Genomic DNA, 20,437 nt, shown 5'->3' on the forward strand with positions numbered 1-20,437 from the left:
CCGCTTGCTCTCCCACACCACCTGCTAGCTCCCACCGCTTGCTCTTCCACACCACCTGCTAGCTCCCACCGCTTGCTCTCCCACACCACCTGCTAGCTCCGCCCGCTTGCTCTCCCACACCACCTGCTAGCTCCCACCACCTGCTCTCCCACCACCTGTCTCCCTCGGCCCAAAGACGTCTGGCACCCTTCTCTTTCACGCAACAAAGGATAGCATAGAATGTAGGCTGCAGCCTATTCCCTATGTAGTTCACTACTTTTGAGGCTAGATGGCGAATCAGTAGAGTGAGAGTCAAGGTAAAGTAGTGCCATTTGGGATGCAGACACAGTGTGTTGAGTCTCTTTTCACCTTGTATTTTCCCAGTCACGCCACCCCATTGTGTGCAGTGCATTGTGGGCCGGTCGCTGCGTCAATGTGGGGTCATCCCTCTTTCTGGGTGCCTTAGGGCTATGGGGCCACCTGGGCCCTGCCTTGAGGTCTTAGGGACAGTGCAGGGCACAGGGGCCAGAGGGTTAATGATCATCATGGGAAATGCCTTTCTATGCCTGGAAAGACTGTGTACATAACGTACACACACACACACACACCAGAACACACACACACATACCAGAACACACACACACACCAGAACACACACACACACACACACACCAGAACACACACACACACACACACCAGAACACACACACACCAGAACACACAAATACACACACATACACACACACACCAGAACACACAAATACACACACACACACACACACCAGAACACACACACACCAGAACACACAAATACACACACACACACTGGTGATGCGCAGATTGACTCATAACGCACAGTCCCAGCCATTATATCTGCGGGGTTGGGTTATTGGCATTAAATATTGTATGGATGAAGGGCGGGTGGGTTGAATAAAGAGAAAACAATACCTTAAAAAAATCCAGAAATGTATCATTCTTGTGCAATTTATATCTATAGGCTACATTGACCTTTTTTCTTTCATTATTTTAATGCTACATTGCATTAGTGTGTGAGCCTAAGCTTCAGGGCCTAACTGTACGTGGACCAAATAGCCTACACTCCAATCACCAAATACTTTTGGGAACAGGCAGAAAATGTTAACGCCGATCCACGGAGGCAAAAAGGACAATGTCAGAGTTGAATTCAATAAGAGAAAAGCTGTGAAATGGGACGGTTGAAATAAAAGTGAAGGGAGGTCCAGAAAAGTCATGTTTGGAAAAGACTTGTTCAAGTGTTAAAGAGGATGATAGCAGTGCCGGTTGTGATGAGTGTGAGGGGCTGTACAAATTCCACAGTCACAAGATGGGGACTTCAAATAGGCCTATAGCATGTCAAGGGAACTGTAGCCTACTGTTCAGATGGGTTACATGGGAAATGAAATCTGGACACTGATTGTCGGTCTATAACCTCTCACAAATCGGTAAAATGATACAGCAAATGTTGGCAATTTTTTTACTCAGGAACAGGAGTGGAGAAATATGATTTATTTCTTTCAGCATCTTGAGAAAATGCAAATAAAAAGTGAGATACCGTCTGTAGAGGTGCTGTCTTTATCAGCATCATAAAAGCTGATAGTATTTCAACCACAAAATATACACCCAAGCTGCACTGAAATCTTATCAGAAACATGTTTGGTCGTTTTCACAGCTTTCTATTTCCTTACAACCAGGCAGAGAAAGACAGTAGAGATAATCCCTGAATGTGAGAGAGTCAGAGAGAGAGTTATTTGGACATTTTGCACAGAAAATCGTTCCTGTCTTTTTTGGTTATTGCATTTTCTTCCCGGTTCCTAAATGTCTTTGCTCAGCAAAAGAGGCCGAGATGACAGAGAACTTTACCGATGTGAACCAAGTTGAATAATTATTTCTGTCGATTTATGACATTCTGGTGAGCAAGGGTTAATTTAGTCTTCTAGGGCAACATAATGACAGAAGAGAAGCTGCATGTATCTAATTATAGACCAGTTGACTAACAAATAGGCAACGAAATGTTGGAAATTATAAGTAGAAATAAATCTAAATCAGGCAAAAACAATCCTGTACCCCTGTAAAAACAATTTCCTCTATTTTCTATATTAGCGAGACCGGGTCAGGTGAGGGCCTCAGATTTACGCTCATAGTCGGGCGGTTGTTGATGGGTTATTGGTAATTGCGGGCGAGTGCGGGTGAACAAACATTTCCTCCCCTCACTTTCTCCGACCTTATCCCTGGTATTGCTTGGGTTTTTGCAACAAGCAACATTTTTTAAATGAAGGTAAATCAATGTAAATAAATCTGTTTTATAAGATGTGTTGCTTACCCCCCCAAAAGTATTGAAGAGTTCAACGTAGAGGGATGTGTGTGTGCACCATATCTCTCTATATCCACTGGACATGTGGCTCAGACATTGTGAACAGCTTCTCCAGCCCTGCTTGAACTTTCCATCTTTTCCTTTCTCTCTGCAAAGATCACCTGGAAATCATCAGAGCCGAGGCACTTCTCGGAAACTACAACTTGAAATGCCCTCTCAGACTCACTTTCCCACACTCTTACTGGAAACCTAACCTAAACAAAACAAACCTCCTCTCCTTCATTATGTGCATCATCAAAGAATCTAAAAGTCATAAATTGACCCCATGAATATCCCTAAAGGGCAAGATGATAAAAAGTCTGTTTGTTTTAGTGAGTGAAGAAACAGCCTCAGTCCAAGGGTGTGTCCAAAATGACACCATATCCCCTATATAGTACACTACTCTTGATCAGCTCTAGTCAAAAGTAGTGCACTATATATGGAATAGAGTGCCATTTGGGGGACAGACCAAGTCTCTTATCCCATCTTGATGGGTCGTGTGGTGGTGGGGGAAGATGAAAAGAATGACACATTTGTTTCCATTCCAGCATTCAGCATAGTAATGCAGCTATAGGCTCTCAACACCCTATTCAGGTGTTACCTCTACTCTGTCTCCACCTGACTCTACTCTGTCTCCACCTGACTCTACTCTGTCTCCATCTGACTCTACTCTGTCTCCATCTGACTCTACTCTGTCTCCATCTGACTCTACTCTGTCTCCACCTGACTCTACTCTGTCTCTCTCTGACTCTACTCTGTCTCCATCTGACTCTACTCTGTCTCCACCTGACTCTACTCTGTCTCCACCTGACTCTACTCTGTCTCCATCTGACTCTACTCTGTCTCCACCTGACTCTACTCTGTCTCCACCTGACTCTACTCTGTCTCCACCTGACTCTACTCTCTCTCTCTGACTCTACTCTGTCTCCATCTGACTCTACTCTGTCTCCATCTGACTCTACTCTGTCTCCATCTGACTCTACTCTGTCTCTCTCTGACTCTACTCTGTCTCTCTCTGTCTCTCTCTGACTCTACTCTGTCTCTCTCTGACTCTACTCTGTCTCTCTCTGACTCTACTCTGTCTCCACCTGACTCTACTCTGTCTCCGTCTGACTCTACTCTGTCTCCGTCTGACTCTACTCTGTCTCCACCTGACTCTACTCTGTCTCCATCTGAATCTACTCTGTCTCCACCTGACTCTACTGTCTCTGATTCTACTCTGTCTCCACCTGACTCTACTCTGTCTCCATCTGACTCTACTCTGTCTCCATCTGACTCTACTCTGTCTCCATCTGACTCTACTCTGTCTCCACCTGACTCTACTCTGTCTCCATCTGAATCTACTCTGTCTCCACCTGACTCTACTGTCTCTGACTCTACTCTGTCTCCACCTGACTCTACTCTGTCTCCATCTGAATCTACTCTGTCTCCACCTGACTCTACTGTCTCTGACTCTACTCTGTCTCCACCTGACTCTACTCTGTCTCCATCTGACTCTACTCTGTCTCCATCTGACTCTACTCTGTCTCCATCTGACTCTAGTCTGTCTCCATCTGACTCTACTCTGTCTCCACCTGACTCTACTCTGTCTCCATCTGACTCTACTCTGTCTCCATCTGACTCTACTCTGTCTCCATCTGACTCTACTCTGTCTCCACCTGACTCTACTCTGTCTCCACCTGACTATCTCTACTGTCTCTCGGATTCTCTCACATTCAGGGGTTATCTACTGTCTCTCTCGGACTCTCACATTCAGGGGTTATCTACTGTCTCTCTCGGACTCTCACAATCAGGGGTTATCTACTGTATCTCTCGGACTCTCTCACATTCAGGGGTTATCTCTACTGTCTCTCAGATTCTCTCACATTCAGGGGTTATCTACTGTGTCTCTCGGATTCTCTCACATTCAGGGGTTATCTCTACTGTCTCTCGGATTCTCTCACATTCAGGGGTTATCTCTACTGTCTCTCGGATTCTCTCACATTTAGGGGTTATCTCTACTGTCTCTCGGATTCTCTCACATTCAGGGGTTATCTACTGTCTCTCTCGGACTCTCACATTCAGGGGTTATCTACTGTCTCTCTCGGACTCTCTCACATTCAGGGGTTATCTACTGTCTCTCTCGGACTCTCACATTCAGGGGTTATCTACTGTGTCTCTCGGACTCTCTCACATTCAGGGGTTATCTCTACTGTCTCTCAGATTCTCTCACATTCAGGGGTTATCTACTGTGTCTCTCGGATTCTCTCACATTCAGGGGTTATCTCTACTGTCTCTCGGATTCTCTCACATTCAGGGGTTATCTACTGTCTCTCTTGGACTCTCTCACATTCAGGGGTTATCTACTGTCTCTCTCGGCCTCTCTCACATTATCTCTACTGACTCTTTCGGACTCTCACATTCAAAGATTTTCTCTGCTGTCTCTCTTTAACATCTTGGGGTCACCTCTACCCTCTCTCTCTGATTCTTTAACATTCAGGGGTTATCTCTGCTCTGTCTCTCTCTGACTCTCTCACATTCAGAGGTTATCTCTACTGTCTTTCTCTGACTCTCTCACATTCAGGGGTTATCTCTGCTCTGTCTCTCTCTGACTCTCTCACATTCAGGGATTATCTCTACTGTCTTTCTCTGACTCTCTCACATTCAGGGGTTATCTCTGCTCTGTCTCTCTCTGACTCTCTCACATTCAGGGATTATCTCTACTGTCTTTCTCTGCCTCTCTCATATTCGGGGGTTATCTCTGCTCTGTCTATCTCTGACTCTCTCACATTCAGGGATTATCTATACTGTCTTTCTCTGACTCTCTCAATTCAGGTGTTATCTCTGCTCTGTCTATCTCTGACTCTCTCACAATCAGGGATTATCTATACTGTCTTTCTCTGACTCTCTCAATTAAGGTGTTATGTCTACTCTGCCTCTCTGACTCTCTCACATTCAGGGGTGGTAAATTACCCAGCGAAAATTCTGTGCAGTCTTATGTATATGAATTATGAATAATGTATTTTAGAACAGTTTTTTCAGAAGGACACACCATAGCAAAACATTTAGCATTCTGTGTTCTTCGGACACGTTTGGGTAGTGCCTCACTTGTTTCACCCTGTTTAAAACATGTTTTTTCTTCTTAACTTGACATAGAATTATTTGATATTAACCACATTTAATTTAACATTAAAGATGAAATCCGCAGTAGGGGGAAACAGAAGCACTGGCTGCCCCATCACCACTGTTATTGTTTTTGTTGCCGAGCAGGGAAAGCGTTGCGCAGCATGTTAAAAAAGAAAGAAGTGCAATCTATTTTGTGCTCTTCTATCGTGCGTGCAATGTTGGGGGAAAAAACAGTGTTTGTTGTTTGCAGAAGCTTCTTTGTTGTTCTTCAACAGATGTGTCACCATTAAGGATTCCAGTCTTAATATCTTATTTCTTTATTTGTTTATCCTCTAGGGCTCTATGTTCAGTAGCCAGACCCCAGACTCCTACAACCTCTTTCTGACCAGCGCAGTGACCGACGGGGTTAAGCTGTGGGACCTGAGGACACTCAGGTTGGTTGGTCGAACTCTACTGGTTCTTACTGCGGCACTCTGTTCATAACCACTGTTACCCTATCCTCCTCTACTGAGTCTCACTGTGGCAGCATTCACTCTCTACCACTCTCATCCTCAACAGACTCACCCTCAACTGACTCTAAACCACAACTGAGTCTCACTCTGGCACTCCGCACCATGATTGCCCTATTTCTCATGCAGTTGGAATCACTAATCCTTTTCACTCACACACACTTGATTTTTCACATTTTTGAGACTTTGATTACTGATTAACTGCACATTGACAGACCAAGAACTTCAAACCAACTGCCATCCGGAACCATTCAAAATCTGCAGGCTATATAAAATAAGTACTTTTAAATATTTGATAGCTAAAGCAGGAATTGACTCCACATGTGGTTTAAAAGCATTTTATTTCTTTCCATTTCCTCTTGCTACAGGGAACCTGAAACATGTCCTCCACTGAGAGCTGGTGAGACTTTTCACACTTTCAGAGAGAGAGAGAGAGAGAGATATTTGGCAGCTTTTTTCCTCCCTGCTCTTGCAAAAAAAATGTAAAAAACATTTTCCCATCTCATGCAGTTTCAGTGTGGTGGAAGAAGCTTTGGGGGATAGTTGCAAAGGCACAAGTTGCTTATTGCTTGCTTTTGGCTAAATTGATAACAGCGTGGCACTTTCAATGCCAAGATTGTGGGTTCAATTCCTGCACGCATCACATACAAAAAAATTACAATATACTGTCTATTTGGAGAAAAGTGCTAAACCCAGGTCTGAACTAAGTGCTGTATAGTTGTTAAACCCAGGTCTGAGATAAGTGCTATATAGTTGTTAAACACAGGTCTGAGATAAGTGCTGTATAGTTGTTAAACACAGGTCTGAGATAAGTGCTGTATAGTTGTTAAACCCAGGTCTGAGATAAGTGCTGTATAGTTGTTAAACCCAGGTCTGAGATAAGTGCTGTATAGTTGTTAAACACAGGTCTGAGATAAGTGCTGTATAGTTGTTAAACCCAGGTCTGAGATAAGTGCTGTATAGTTGTTAAACACAGGTCTGAGATAAGTGCTGTATAGTTGTTAAACCCAGGTCTGAGATAAGTGCTGTATAGTTGTTAAACCCAGGTCTGAGATAAGTGCTGTATAGTTGTTAAACCCAGGTCTGAGATAAGTGCTGTATAGTTGTTAAACCCAGGTCTGAGATAAGTGCTGTATAGTTGTTAAACACAGGTCTGAACTAAGTGCTATGTAGTTGTTAAACCCAGGTCTGAACTAAGTGCTGTATAGTTGTTAAACCCAGGTCTGAACTAAGTGCTGTATAGTTGTTAAACACAGGTCTGAGATAAGTGCTGTATAGTTGTTAAACCCAGGTCTGAGATAAGTGCTGTATAGTTGTTAAACACAGGTCTGAGATAAGTGCTGTATAGTTGTTAAACCCAGGTCTGAGATAAGTGCTGTATAGTTGTTAAACACAGGTCTGAGATAAGTGCTGTATAGTTGTTAAACACAGGTCTGAGATAAGTGCTGTATAGTTGTTAAACCCAGGTCTGAGATAAGTGCTGTATAGTTGTTAAACACAGGTCTGAGATAAGTGCTGTATAGTTGTTAAACCCAGGTCTGAGATAAGTGCTGTATAGTTGTTAAACCCAGGTCTGAGATAAGTGCTGTATAGTTGTTAAACACAGGTCTGAGATAAGTGCTGTATAGTTGTTAAACCCAGGTCTGAGATAAGTGCTGTATAGTTGTTAAACCCAGGTCTGAAATAAGTGCTGTATAGTTGTTAAACCCAGGTCTGAGATAAGTGCTGTATAGTTGTTAAACACAGGTCTGAACTAAGTGCTATGTAGTTGTTAAACCCAGGTCTGAACTAAGTGCTGTATAGTTGTTAAACACAGGTCTGAGATAAGTGCTGTATAGTTGTTAAACACAGGTCTCAGATAAGTGCTGTATAGTTGTTAAACACAGGTCTGAGATAAGTGCTGTATAGTTGTTAAACCCAGGTCTGAACTAAGTGCTGTATAGTTGTTAAACCCAGGTCTGAACTAAGTGCTGTATAGTTGTTAAACCCAGGTCTGAACTAAGTGCTGTATAGTTGTTAAACACAGGTCTGAGATAAGTGTGGTATAGTTGTTAAACACAGGTCTGAACTAAGTGCTGTATAGTTGTTAAACACAGGTCTGAGATAAGTGCTGTATAGTTGTTAAACCCAGGTCTGAACTAAGTGCTGTATAGTTGTTAAACACAGGTCTGAACTAAGTGCTGTGTAGTTGTTAAACCCAGGTCTGAACTAAGTGCTGTATAGTTGTTAAACCCAGGTCTGAACTAAGTGCTGTATAGTTGTTAAACCCAGGTCTGAACTGAGTGCTGTATAGTTGTTACCCAGGTCTGAACTAAGTGCTGTGTAGTTGTTAAACCCAGGTCTGAACTAAGTGCTGTATAGTTGTTAAACCCAGGTCTGAACTAAGTGCTGTATAGTTGTTAAACCCAGGTCTGAACTAAGTGCTGTATAGTTGTTAAACCCAGGTCTGAACTAAGTGCGGTGTAGTTGTTAAACCCAGGTCTGAACTAAGTGCTCTATAGTTGTTAAACCCAGGTCTGAACTAAGTGCTGTATAGTTGTTAAACCCAGGTCTGAACTGAGTGCTGTATAGTTGTTAAACCCAGGTCTGAACTAAGTGCTGTATAGTTGTTAAACCCAGGTCTGAACTAAGTGCTGTATAGTTGTTAAACCCAGGTCTGAACTAAGTGCTGTATAGTTGTTAAACCCAGGTCTGAACTAAGTGCTGTATAGTTGTTAAACCCAGGTCTGAACTAAGTGCTGTATAGTTGTTAAACACAGGTCTGAGATAAGTGTGGTATAGTTGTTAAACACAGGTCTGAACTAAGTGCTGTATAGTTGTTAAACACAGGTCTGAGATAAGTGCTGTATAGTTGTTAAACCCAGGTCTGAACTAAGTGCTGTATAGTTGTTAAACACAGGTCTGAACTAAGTGCTGTATAGTTGTTAAACCCAGGTCTGAACTAAGTGCTGTGTAGTTGTTAAACACAGGTCTGGGATAAGTGCTGTGTAGTTGTTAAACACAGGTCTGGGATAAGTGCTGTGTAGTTGTTAAACACAGGTCTGAACTAAGTGCTGTGTAGTTGTTAAACCCAGGTCTGAACTAAGTGCTGTATAGTTGTTAAACCCAGGTCTGAACTAAGTGCTGTATAGTTGTTAAACCCAGGTCTGAACTGAGTGCTGTATAGTTGTTACCCAGGTCTGAACTAAGTGCTGTGTAGTTGTTAAACCCAGGTCTGAACTAAGTGCTGTATAGTTGTTAAACCCAGGTCTGAACTAAGTGCTGTATAGTTGTTAAACCCAGGTCTGAACTAAGTGCTGTATAGTTGTTAAACCCAGGTCTGAACTAAGTGCGGTGTAGTTGTTAAACCCAGGTCTGAACTAAGTGCTCTATAGTTGTTAAACCCAGGTCTGAACTAAGTGCTGTATAGTTGTTAAACCCAGGTCTGAACTGAGTGCTGTATAGTTGTTAAACCCAGGTCTGAACTAAGTGCTGTATAGTTGTTAAACCCAGGTCTGAACTAAGTGCTGTATAGTTGTTAAACCCAGGTCTGAACTAAGTGCTGTATAGTTGTTAAACCCAGGTCTGAACTAAGTGCTGTATAGTTGTTAAACACAGGTCTGAACTCCTATGGTCACTGTCAACAAGACAGCACAAACAGATCTGGGACCGGTCTATATTTGAACTACAGGACATCTGAAAACAATCAGTATCCCAAATAGTTTGGCTTATGCATTGTTAAGGATGAGTCTTAAAGTATTAGCACTAATTCAACATAAATCATGACAAAGCTTTTGGCTGAGTGCCAGCTGGCCTAGGTGTTAGTAATCTACTTTAGAGCAGGTGTACTCCTCTTGCTGACCCTCGCATATTCAAAGTATTGCTCGATTTCATTAAATATTCTATGACACGAGAATTTTAACAAAAATATCAGACAAAACTGTTTAGCTGCCCCTTTAAGGTTACCTTGGTAAAAGGGCCACTCGAGTCATCAAGTGTGCCTGTGAAGATATCACTAGCAGAGGCCAACGGTGTCTCTTTTTGCTAGCAGTGGGAGCAAACTCAAACAATGAAAAGCAACCTAATTTGTGAACAAAACAATGTAAATAGCTAAGAAACACAAGGACAAAGTCTCACTTTAGTAGACTTTCGATTAAATTAGACTAACTTTTATGCCTGTGCCCATTGCTTATAAAAACAAATATAGCAGGACTCATAGCCCCCCAGACAGGCAGTGTTGCTGCGTGAGGTGGGATAGCTATAACATTAGGATTCAGATTTCTTTGTTCATTACCAGATAAGAAACAAAATGGCAGAAATACTTTGAAAACAGCTACTGGAGTATTTATTTAGCTATAAATCACAACTTGCGCTTGTTCCCATACTTGACTATCTTTATTAAAAGCTCACACCTTAGAGCCCGGAGTGTTACCACGCGCCAACGTGGCTGGTGAACTAGACACTCTTTCCCTCCAATGCCAAAATCGATCCGCATTTTGCAGGTGGCGGGTGTTCATTTTAGGCCATGTTAACGATTACAAGCATACTCATAACATGATGCAGGCACCGCTATGCTTGAAAATATGGAGAGCAGTACTCAGTAATGTGTTGCATTGGATTTCACCCAGACATAACACTTTGTATTCAGGACAAAAAAATGTATTGCCTTGCCACATTTTTTCAGTATTACTTTAGTTCCTTGTAGCAAACAGGATGCATGTTTTGGAAGATATTTATTCTGTACAGGGTTCCTTTTCACTCTGTCCACCATCTCTGCAGCATTCCACCAATATGGCCTTTATGGTAGAGTGTCCAGACGGAAGCCAGTGGAGTAACTACAATGTTGTTTTCTCCTATCGCAGCCATTAAACTCTGTAACTGTTTTAAAGTCACCATTGACCTCATTGTGATATCCCTGACTGGTTTCCTCTCTGGCAACTGAGTTAGGAAAGACACCTGTGTCTTTGTAGGGACTAGGTGAATTGATACACCATCCAAAGTGTAGTTAATAACTACTCCATGCTCAAAGGGATATTCAATATCTGCTTTTTTTTTACCCATCTACCAATAGGTGCCATTCTTTGCGAGGCATTAGAAAACCTCCCTGGTCTTTGTGGTTGAATCTGTGTTTGAATTTCACTGCTAGACAGAGGGACCTTACAGATCATTTTAAGTGTGGAGTAGAGAGAGGAAGTACTCATTAAAAAATCATGTTAAAAACTATTGCACACTGAGTGGGTCCTTGCAACTTATTATGTGACTTGTTAAGCACATTTTTACTCCTGAACTTATTTAGGCTTGTCATAACAAAGGGGTTGAATTTATTTACTCGACATTTCAGATTTTCATTTTTAATTAATTTGTAAAAATGTCAAAAATCTTATGTTGGCCAATGACAAAAAAATCTATATTTGATCAGAACAATTTGGAAAAAGTTGAGGGGTGTGAATACTTTCTGGAGGCACTGTAAATGCTTTTTTTGTGCATTTGAGTATTTTCATTCGGATAGTATTCAGACCCCTTGACTTTTTCCACATTTCGATACGTTACAGCCTTATTAAAAAATTGATTAAATACAAAATGTTCCTCATAAATCTACACACAATACCCATAATGACAAAGCGAAAACAGGTTTTTAGAAATATTTGCAAATGTATTAAAAATAAAAAATAGAAATACATTATTTACATAAATATACAGACCCTTTGCTATGAGACTCAAAATTGAGGTCAGGTGCATCCTGTTTCCATTGATCATCATAGAGATGTTTCTACATGTTGATTAGAGTCCACCTGTGGTAAATTCAATTGATTGGACATGATTTGGAAAGGCACACAGCTGTCTATATAAGGTCCCACAGTTGACAGTGAATGTCAGAGCAAAAATCAGGCCATGAGGTTGAAGGAATTGTCTGTAGAGCTCCAAGACACGATTGAGTCGAGGCACAGATCTGGGGAAGGGTACCAAAAAATAAACACAGTGGCCTCCATCATTCTTAAATGGAAGATGTTTGGAACCACCAAGACTCTTCCTAGAGCTGTCCTCCCGGCCAAACTGAGCAGTCGGGGGAGAAGGGTCTTGATCAGGAAGGTGACCAAGAACCTGATGGTCACTCTGACAGAGCTTCAAAGTTCTTCTGTGGAGATGGGAGAACCTTCCAGAAGGACAACCATCTCTGCAGCACTCCACCAATCAGGCCTTTATGGTAGAGTGGCCAGACGGAAGCCACTCTTCAGTAAAAGGCACATAAGAGCCCACTTTTCCAAAAGTTTTCCAAAAGGCACCTTAAGACTCTCAGAACATGAAAACAAGATTCTCTGGTCTGATGAAACCAAGATTGAACTCTTTGGCCTAAATGCCAAACGTCACATTTGGAGGAAACCTGCCACCATACCTATGGTGAAGCATGGTGGTGTTAACGTCATGGGAATATTTTCCATCTGTAGTTACTGGGAGACTAGTCAGGGTCGAGGTAAAGATGAACAAAACAAAGTACAGAGAGATCCTTGATGAAAACCTGCTCCAGAGCACTCAGGACCTCAGACTGGGGCGAAGGTACACCTTCCAACAGGACAACGACCCTAAGCACACAGCCAAGACAACGCAGGAGTGACTTCGGTATAAGTCTCTCAATGTCCTTGAGTGGCCCAGCCAGAGCCCGGACTTGTACCTGATTGAGCATCTCTGGAGAGACCTAAAAATAGCTGTGCAGCGACACTCCCCATCCAACCTGAGAGAGCTTGAGAGGATCTGCAGAGAAGAATGGGAGAAACTCCCCAAATACAGGTGTGCCAAGCTTTTAGCGTTATACCAAAGAAGACTCGAGGCTGCAATCGCTGTCAAATGTACTTCAGCAAAGTACTGAGTAAAGGGTCTGTTTAATTACGTAAATGTGATATTTCATTACGTTTTTTTATTTTTGGGGTAAAAAAATGTTACGTCTGTTTTTGCTTTGTCATTATGGGGTATTGTGTGTAGATTGATGAGGGGGGAAAAAACAGTTTAATCCATTTTAGAATAAGGCTGTAACGTAACAGAATGTGGAAAAAGTCAAGGGGTCTGAGTACTTTCTGAATGCACTGTCTTTGAGTATTTGAATGGTGATTTGTAAAAAGCAAATATTTGATCAAATTGTATTTGAAAGTAAAATATTTATTTAAAATACTATTTTGGAATAACTGAGTTCAGTACTTGGTAAATTTGCGTCAGTGTTTTTTAGTATTTTGAAATACTTTCCAAGTGTATTTCCAAATACATCCCAATATTCAACTACTTGTTTTTTCAAATAAAGGTTATCTGAATAGTTGTTTTGAAATGTATTGAAAAGTAATTCTACCCAGTACAGCCAGAGCAGGATAGGCCTCTCCTATGATTCTGGTTCCTCTCAAGGTTTCTTCCTTCTAGGGACTTGTTCCTTGCCACTTTGCCCCTGCTTGCTCTTTGGGATCTTGGCCGGGTTACTATAAAGCACTTTGTGATTGATAAATTGCTTCTCTCAATGAGGATTCCATTCTCTCTTATGAAAGGACTTTCATTCTTCAACACTAAATCCTTCTCAGCAGGATCTGAATTTTCACAATAACATTTTTAGAACACCCCATGCTTGGGATATAGGTTCCATTTCTGTCTATTCAAATACACATACATTATAATTAAATGAATTAAATCTCTAAAATGTCAAATGTAAACATTCCAAAGGAGTTGTGGCCTGTCGTGATCTAGCTGTTTAAGCCGCTACCTCCGGAGCGCATGTACGATGTACCTCTGCCAGCATGGATTCAAATTTGACCCACTGCTTTTTCAGCACTCTCTCTCGCCTACCTTTCTCATCGGTCTCTCTCTATTCAATAAACTTTTGAACTACGTTTTGTACATTTTGTTTTCCACCCTGTCCACCCTGTTTATAGATATCCACAACCTGCATGTATGCAGGTTATTGAGAGGTAGGTCTAGGCTAGAGTCATTGGTTCTGAGTAAGCCTATCCTATGTGGCTATCAATGCCAATTGATGTCGAACTCCACTTTGCTTTGGAATTTGAACACCTTCTGTGTCTCATTCTTTTGTGTCTGAGCTGAGTGAAACTGCTTCCATGTTCTGGTCAGGGTCTTGTTCTACGGCCTGTAGAACGGCCTGTCATATAGTGGTCCAATCCTGTCTCTCTCTGTGTGTGTGTATGTGTGTGTGTGATTGTCTCTTAGAGGAAGCCAAATGGTGGATGTGATATTGAAATATGTGTGAGGGCTTCATTCATCTCTCTTTTCATTCCCTTTGGTCTTAATCCTTGACGATATTATTGTTCATTGCTCAATTTAAGAATCTGCTGGCGCAACACTGTGTCTCAGCAAATCCAAACATAGTTTACATTTACTTGGTAGAAGTGGTTGGACAAGTTAAGGATAACTTGACCTTTTTCTTTTGTGGTGTGGCCTTGATGCTATATTATAGAGGCTGCACACCCTTACATCCTACTCATCATGATCATTGTTCCGTGACAAAGACAAATCTTTGTCTCCCTCCTCCACTCCATTTCACTTGTCATTTTCTTCTTCTTCTTCCTGAAGATACGTATCAGGTTTGGGTTTGTTCTTCAAAAGTCTGGTTCCTGTCAAGATGTCTTCCTGTACTCACAACCTATCACCTGACAGACAGTTTATTGAAAAAGGTCAGGATATTTAATTTACCTCTGCCCCTAAGAGGTAAAGAGGTTAAAGGTCAATGTAGAAGCCTCCAAGGAATGTCTCATATTGATGATGTCAGACTATTTAATCATGCAGGTGCACACATGTGACAGGCAGCTGGTCATAACATTGGCCTATGTCAGTTCATTAGTTATTAGTGTATATTTCCCTGAGCACTCTAATATTGTATTTATAACTAAACTGAGTTATTTTCCATTGTCTCAGGGTCTGTGTCCCAAATAAAACCCTATTCCAGATAGTGCACTACTTTTGACAAGGGCCCATATGGATCTGGCCAAAAGTAGTGCACTATATAGAATATAGGACGCCATTTGGGACATATTCATTGCCTTGCTATGACCATATGTTGACATCATGTACCTGAAAGGATTTGGTACCAAAACCCAAAGAGCTCGGAAAAGCTTACATTTTTTCCTCAAGCTTCATAAAAAAATAAAGTGACATCATCTCAGTGAAAAGAAAGAGAAAAGTGAAAATGAAACATTTTGGCCATCAGTCATATACCTTTTCAGAGAGATGGAAGTATATTTGCTTGCGTTGTGTCCCAAATGGTGCAAAATTGCCTATAGTGCATTACTTCTGACCAGATCCTTATTGCCCCCTTCGACCCTGGTCAACAGTAGTGTACTGCCCTTTCAGAAAAATCACCTAATTTCACAACTCACATGAGTTGGAACACTTCACATGGGATCACATGTAGTTTCAAGTAATCAAGTGTTGCTTTACATGTCACCTGTTACCACATTAACTTCACATAAAATGGCGTGATTATATGAAAATGTGTTGAAATTCATGTTGTTTTTCCATAAGGGTGAATAGGGGAAAGGGTGCCATTTGGGACGAAGCCTTGGTCTATTTGCTAAGGATTTCTTCTATATAGACATTGGCCTCATTACAAGTGACCTGTAATGTCCCAATCTCATCCAACTCTTTAAACTGCTCCCTAATGGGTCACAAACCAGAAGTGACTATTGTGGCTCAGGAGAGGAGTGTGTGTTTTTGTGTGTGTGTGTGTGTGTCACTGGCGTAGCGTTATTTGAGCTTAACATTTACATTTACGGGTATTTCACAAGGGGAAAATATATACACTACCGTTCAAAAGTTTGGGGTCACTTAGAAATGTCCTTGTTTTTGAAAGAAAAGCACATGTTGTCCATTAAAATAACATCAAATTGATTAGAAATACAGTGTAGACATTGTTAATGTTGTAAATGAGTATTGTAGCTGAAAACTGCTGTTTTTTAATGGAATATCTACATAGGCGTACAGAGGTCCATTATCAGCAACCATCACTACTGTGTTCAAATGGCACGTTGTGTTAGCTAATCCAAGTTTATAATTTTAAATGGCTAATTGATCATTAGAAAACCCTTTTGCAATTATTTTAGCACAGCTGAAAACTGTTGTGCTAATTAAAGAAGAAATACAACTGGCCTTCTTTAGACTAGTTGAGTATCTGGAGCATCAGCATTTGTAGGTTCGATTACAGGCTCAAAATGGCCAGAAACAAGGGACTTTCTTCTGAATCTCGTCAGTCTATTCTCCTTCTGAGAAGTTAAGGCTATTCCGTGCTAGAAATTGTCAAGAAACTGAAGATCTCGATCAACGCTGTGTACTAATGAAAACCAGTCAGTACACATCAGCGCTACATTTCTCCTTCGCACAGAGTTGATCAGGCTGTTGATTGTGGCCTGTGGAATGCTGTCCTCTTCAATGGCTGTGCAAAGTTGCTGGATAATGGCGGGAACTGGAAAACGCTGTCATACAGGTCAATCCAGAGCATCCAAACATGCTCAATAGGTGACATGCCTGGTGAGTATTCAGAACATGGAAGAACTGGGACATTTTCCAGCATCCAGGAATTGTGTACAGATCCTTGCGAAATGGGTCTGTGCATTATCATGCTGAAACATGAAGTGATGGTGGCGGATGAATGACACGATAATGGGCCTCAGGGTCTTGTCACGGTATCTCTGTGCATTCAAATTGCCATCGATAAAATGCAATTGTGTTTGTTGTCCGTAGCTTATGTCTGCCTATACTATAACCCCACCGCCACCATGGGGGACTCTGTTCACAACGTTGACATCAGCAAACCAATCACCCACACGACGCATGGTCTGCAGTTGTGAGGCCGGTTAGACAAATTCTCTAAAACCACGTTGGAGGTGGCTTATGGTAGAGAAATGAACATTACATTACCTGGCAACAGCTCTGGTGGACATTCCTACATTCAGCATTCCAATTGCATGCTCCCTCAAAACTTGAGATATCAGTGGCATTGTGTTGTGTAAACAAAACTATACATTTTAAAGTGGCCTTTTATTGTCCCCAGCACAAGGTGCAACTGTGTAATGATCATGCTGTTTAATCAGTTTCTTGATATGCCACATCTGTCAGGTGGATGGAGAAATACTCACTTAACGGGGATGCAATTGTACGCACAATGTACGCACAATTTTTGAGAAATAATATTTTTGTTTGTATGGAATGTTTCTCTATATTTGTTTTCAGTGTATTTTCTTACAATAGCCCTCTTTGACTTTAGAGAATATTTCTCTAAAAGATGTGTCTGGAGATTACGTGAACTCAGATTGGTCTAAAATCCTAAATGAATCGGGAATGAGCAGGGACAGCTATTCCAGAAGGACCCTTCATGTCCTCATTACATGTAGTGCAACAAGACCACTCATGGTCCATAAAGTTCTCTACTTTTGATAGATTTAAATAAACAATTGGAATCCATGGTCACAAACAAACTATCAACTCCATCTGCCTGAAAGAAGAGGAATTTTGTTTCGAATATGTTACGTTTAATTAAGTTATAGTGTCATAAACCAACAGAGGAAAAGCTAAATTGCTACTCTGCATACCACTTGAAGGAAGACGATAAATATGTTTTTTGTCAAACATCAACTCAATTCCGTCAGAGCTGAAAGAGCCAATTTGAATGCTTGTTTTTATTTGGGATTTTCAAATGAATCATATTTTATAAATGTTTGAATTGAACTTGTATTTTGTATTGCAAAATTATGTCTGTTTTGAGTATCTGTTGTCAGCTCCGTCAGTGGCTTGTCAACTCCGTCGCTGATTGCTAACACCCTTAAGATGATATTTTTTGTCAATATTCAGAAAAAAATGTTTTAATCGCTGCAATATATGCTTAAACAATTGACATATTTGCTGTTGAAGACCTAAGGGATACTGTTTGCTTTATAACTCAGAAGAGTCTTAAGCCCTGGGGGGGTTCTACTAAGATATATGGAATTGTTTTAAGAAGGTTATACCAGGGATAATTTTGCTACTTTGATTTTGAATTTGAAGATACCTTGAAGTATAAAATAAATATATATCAAAAGAATTTGCTGAAAATTACTAACTTACCAACTTATTTTTGGCATTAAATAGTCTCCATATATACCACCATACATTTGTTCAACTGGTACCGGGGGACCTTCAGACAAGTCTTCTGAAGCCTGTTGGCATCCCAGAGCCAAAACGACATGTTCGCAAGAGGTCTTCTGAGGCCTGTTGGCGTCCCAGAGCCAAAACGACATGTTCGCAAGAGTCTCATCTTTCCACAGAGGGGTCATATTAGTGTACATCACAAACTGTTTGGATGCTACAGATGATTTTGTGAGAAGACCTCATGCCTCATGGTCTGACAAACACCGCTCTAGCTCTGTCACGACATAGGCAGATGCGGTGGATTGTGATGCAATGCAACAACAAAAAAACAGATACCTTGATTTTTATGGGGATTTTTGTATAATGCTAAATAACTTTCCACGTGGGTGTGGACATCGACCTCGGGCCTTGCGAGGGGACTGACTCAATGAAGTCAACAAATACATTTACATTTTAGTCATTTAGCAGACGCTTTTACCACAAGCGATTTACAGGCACAATTAGTGTTAAGTGCCTTGCTCAAGGGTTCATTGACAGATTTTTCACCTAGCCGGCTCTGGGATTGGAAACAGTGACCTTTCGGCTACTGGCCCAACGCAGTTAACTGCTACCGTCTATGGAAAATGACTGGTCGTCCATTCTAAACAAGATGGTTGCTATGCATGATGGATAACGTTCTTGTCACTTGCTAGCTAGCTAGCCAACTTCAGCAAACTCCGTCACCCATTAGCCAGCATCCCACTGTTATTCTTCTAATATAGTATGAACAGGAGTCGTAGGAGAGCTAGGCTCCACTGGTAGGAGTCCAGCTAGAGACAGTTTCTTGGACACAGATTAAGTCTAGTCTGGACTCAAACACCTAGTTCAATGGAGATTCTCCATTGAGCATAGTTTTATTCCAGGACTAGGCTTAATCTGTGTCCAGGAAATCAGCTCCTATTCTTACACAGCTGTTATTCATTTAGTTGGTTCTGCTCTTCTCTAAATATGTTATATTGTTTTTCCCAAAAATGAAATGTTTGCAAACATCTTCCTAGCGCTCCCAGGGTTGATGACACTGCAAGGCGGCCAGGCACACACGCACCCACCAGGCAGTCTGTTGCACCAGGCAATCTGTTGGTTGGTTCTGGTCCACTGATTGAAATATGAGGGATTTTTTAAATATAGTTGTTTATCTTAGTTGTCGTAATCTTTCATTCTAACGAGAACCAGGCAGGCCCAACCTGGATTGTGAAGAGAAAATGAACAAAAGGCACAATATTAACATTGCTGGGTTCAAATACTATTTGAAATCATTTCAAATACTTCAGCTGGGCTTGATTGAGCTTGTGTGTTTCAATGGAACAAGTATATATTTTTTTCCAAAAGTGCCAACCCTGCCTACTGTTGTACTGTACTCCAGGAAGGTCGAAGCTGAATGCGGAACTTATTTTAAGAGATTTCAAATACTATTTGAGCCCAGGACTGAAAGTGAGCTTTGCTGAATCCAAGTATCCTAAGTACTAAGTTCTTAATAATGTTGCCTGGCAGGCGAAGTAGGAACAAAAACGAATAAAAAGAAGGCAGGCCATAAAGAAGCAGGCGGTCGGTTTGGGAAGGATAAACACATGCATGGACAAACACACACACATGCGCAAACACACAAACCCACACAGACAGACAGACATACGAACACACACACCCAAGGTGTTTGGTTCTCACACACAGGATGAGAGCATTTGAATTAGTGTTCCTTTTTATTGTGACCTTTACGTTAATAAATGCCTTTGTGTCCCAAATGCACTTCTGACCAGAGTAGTGCCCTAGATAGTGAATAGGGTGCCATTTGGAACTCTGATTAAGCTTTTCAGGGTAGGTTAAGCACCAAGGGTAATATTCCCTGCATGTTGTTTAATTTGAACTGTTGTGTAGATCTACCAGGAAATACACACACACTCTTTCTCCCACTGGCACCACAGCTACCACTGAAACTTCAACGTTTCTGTACTATGGCTTCTCCTATTTGAATAGTTGCCTCAGTTGGGAGAAACTGGCTTTATAAGCCATGTAAACCACTGACCAGCGTTTATTATTACTCAGCAATCTGTTATCCCTACACACGTCATAGTGTGTGCAGTTGTGGCCTCCAGCACATTTCCAAACAATGAGACAACAGCTCAGACGCAGCAAAAAAAACATTCCTCATCAATATGTGCTGGGTAACCAGTGATTCTGTGCCTGTAGTCAAAAGCCTCTCAGAGTAGCAGTGCTGCTCTAGGATCAGGTGGGTTCGCGTTATTATGCATTTTGATTAAAAAGCTAAACTGATCCTAGATCAGCACTCCTATTCTGAGATGCTTTGGGAATACAGGCCCTGAACATCACTTCAGCACGCTTCCTGTTTCTGAGA

At 41.4% G+C, this 20,437-nt stretch overlaps 1 protein-coding gene across 1 annotated transcript in view; it reads left to right on the plus strand.

Annotated features, from left to right (window-relative positions):
• Positions 1–20,437, plus strand: part of wdr27 (WD repeat domain 27) — a 159,978-nt gene that overhangs the window by 56,270 nt on the left and 83,271 nt on the right. Inside the window, exon 21 of the mRNA XM_031804757.1 lies at positions 5,789–5,886. Coding sequence (XP_031660617.1) covers positions 5,789–5,886 — 98 coding nt within the window. The remainder of the gene's footprint in view (positions 1–5,788; positions 5,887–20,437) is intronic.

The sequence above is a fragment of the Oncorhynchus kisutch genome, linkage group LG25 (assembly GCF_002021735.2).
Source record: "Oncorhynchus kisutch isolate 150728-3 linkage group LG25, Okis_V2, whole genome shotgun sequence".
In the NCBI taxonomy this organism is placed as follows: Eukaryota; Metazoa; Chordata; class Actinopteri; order Salmoniformes; family Salmonidae; genus Oncorhynchus; species Oncorhynchus kisutch.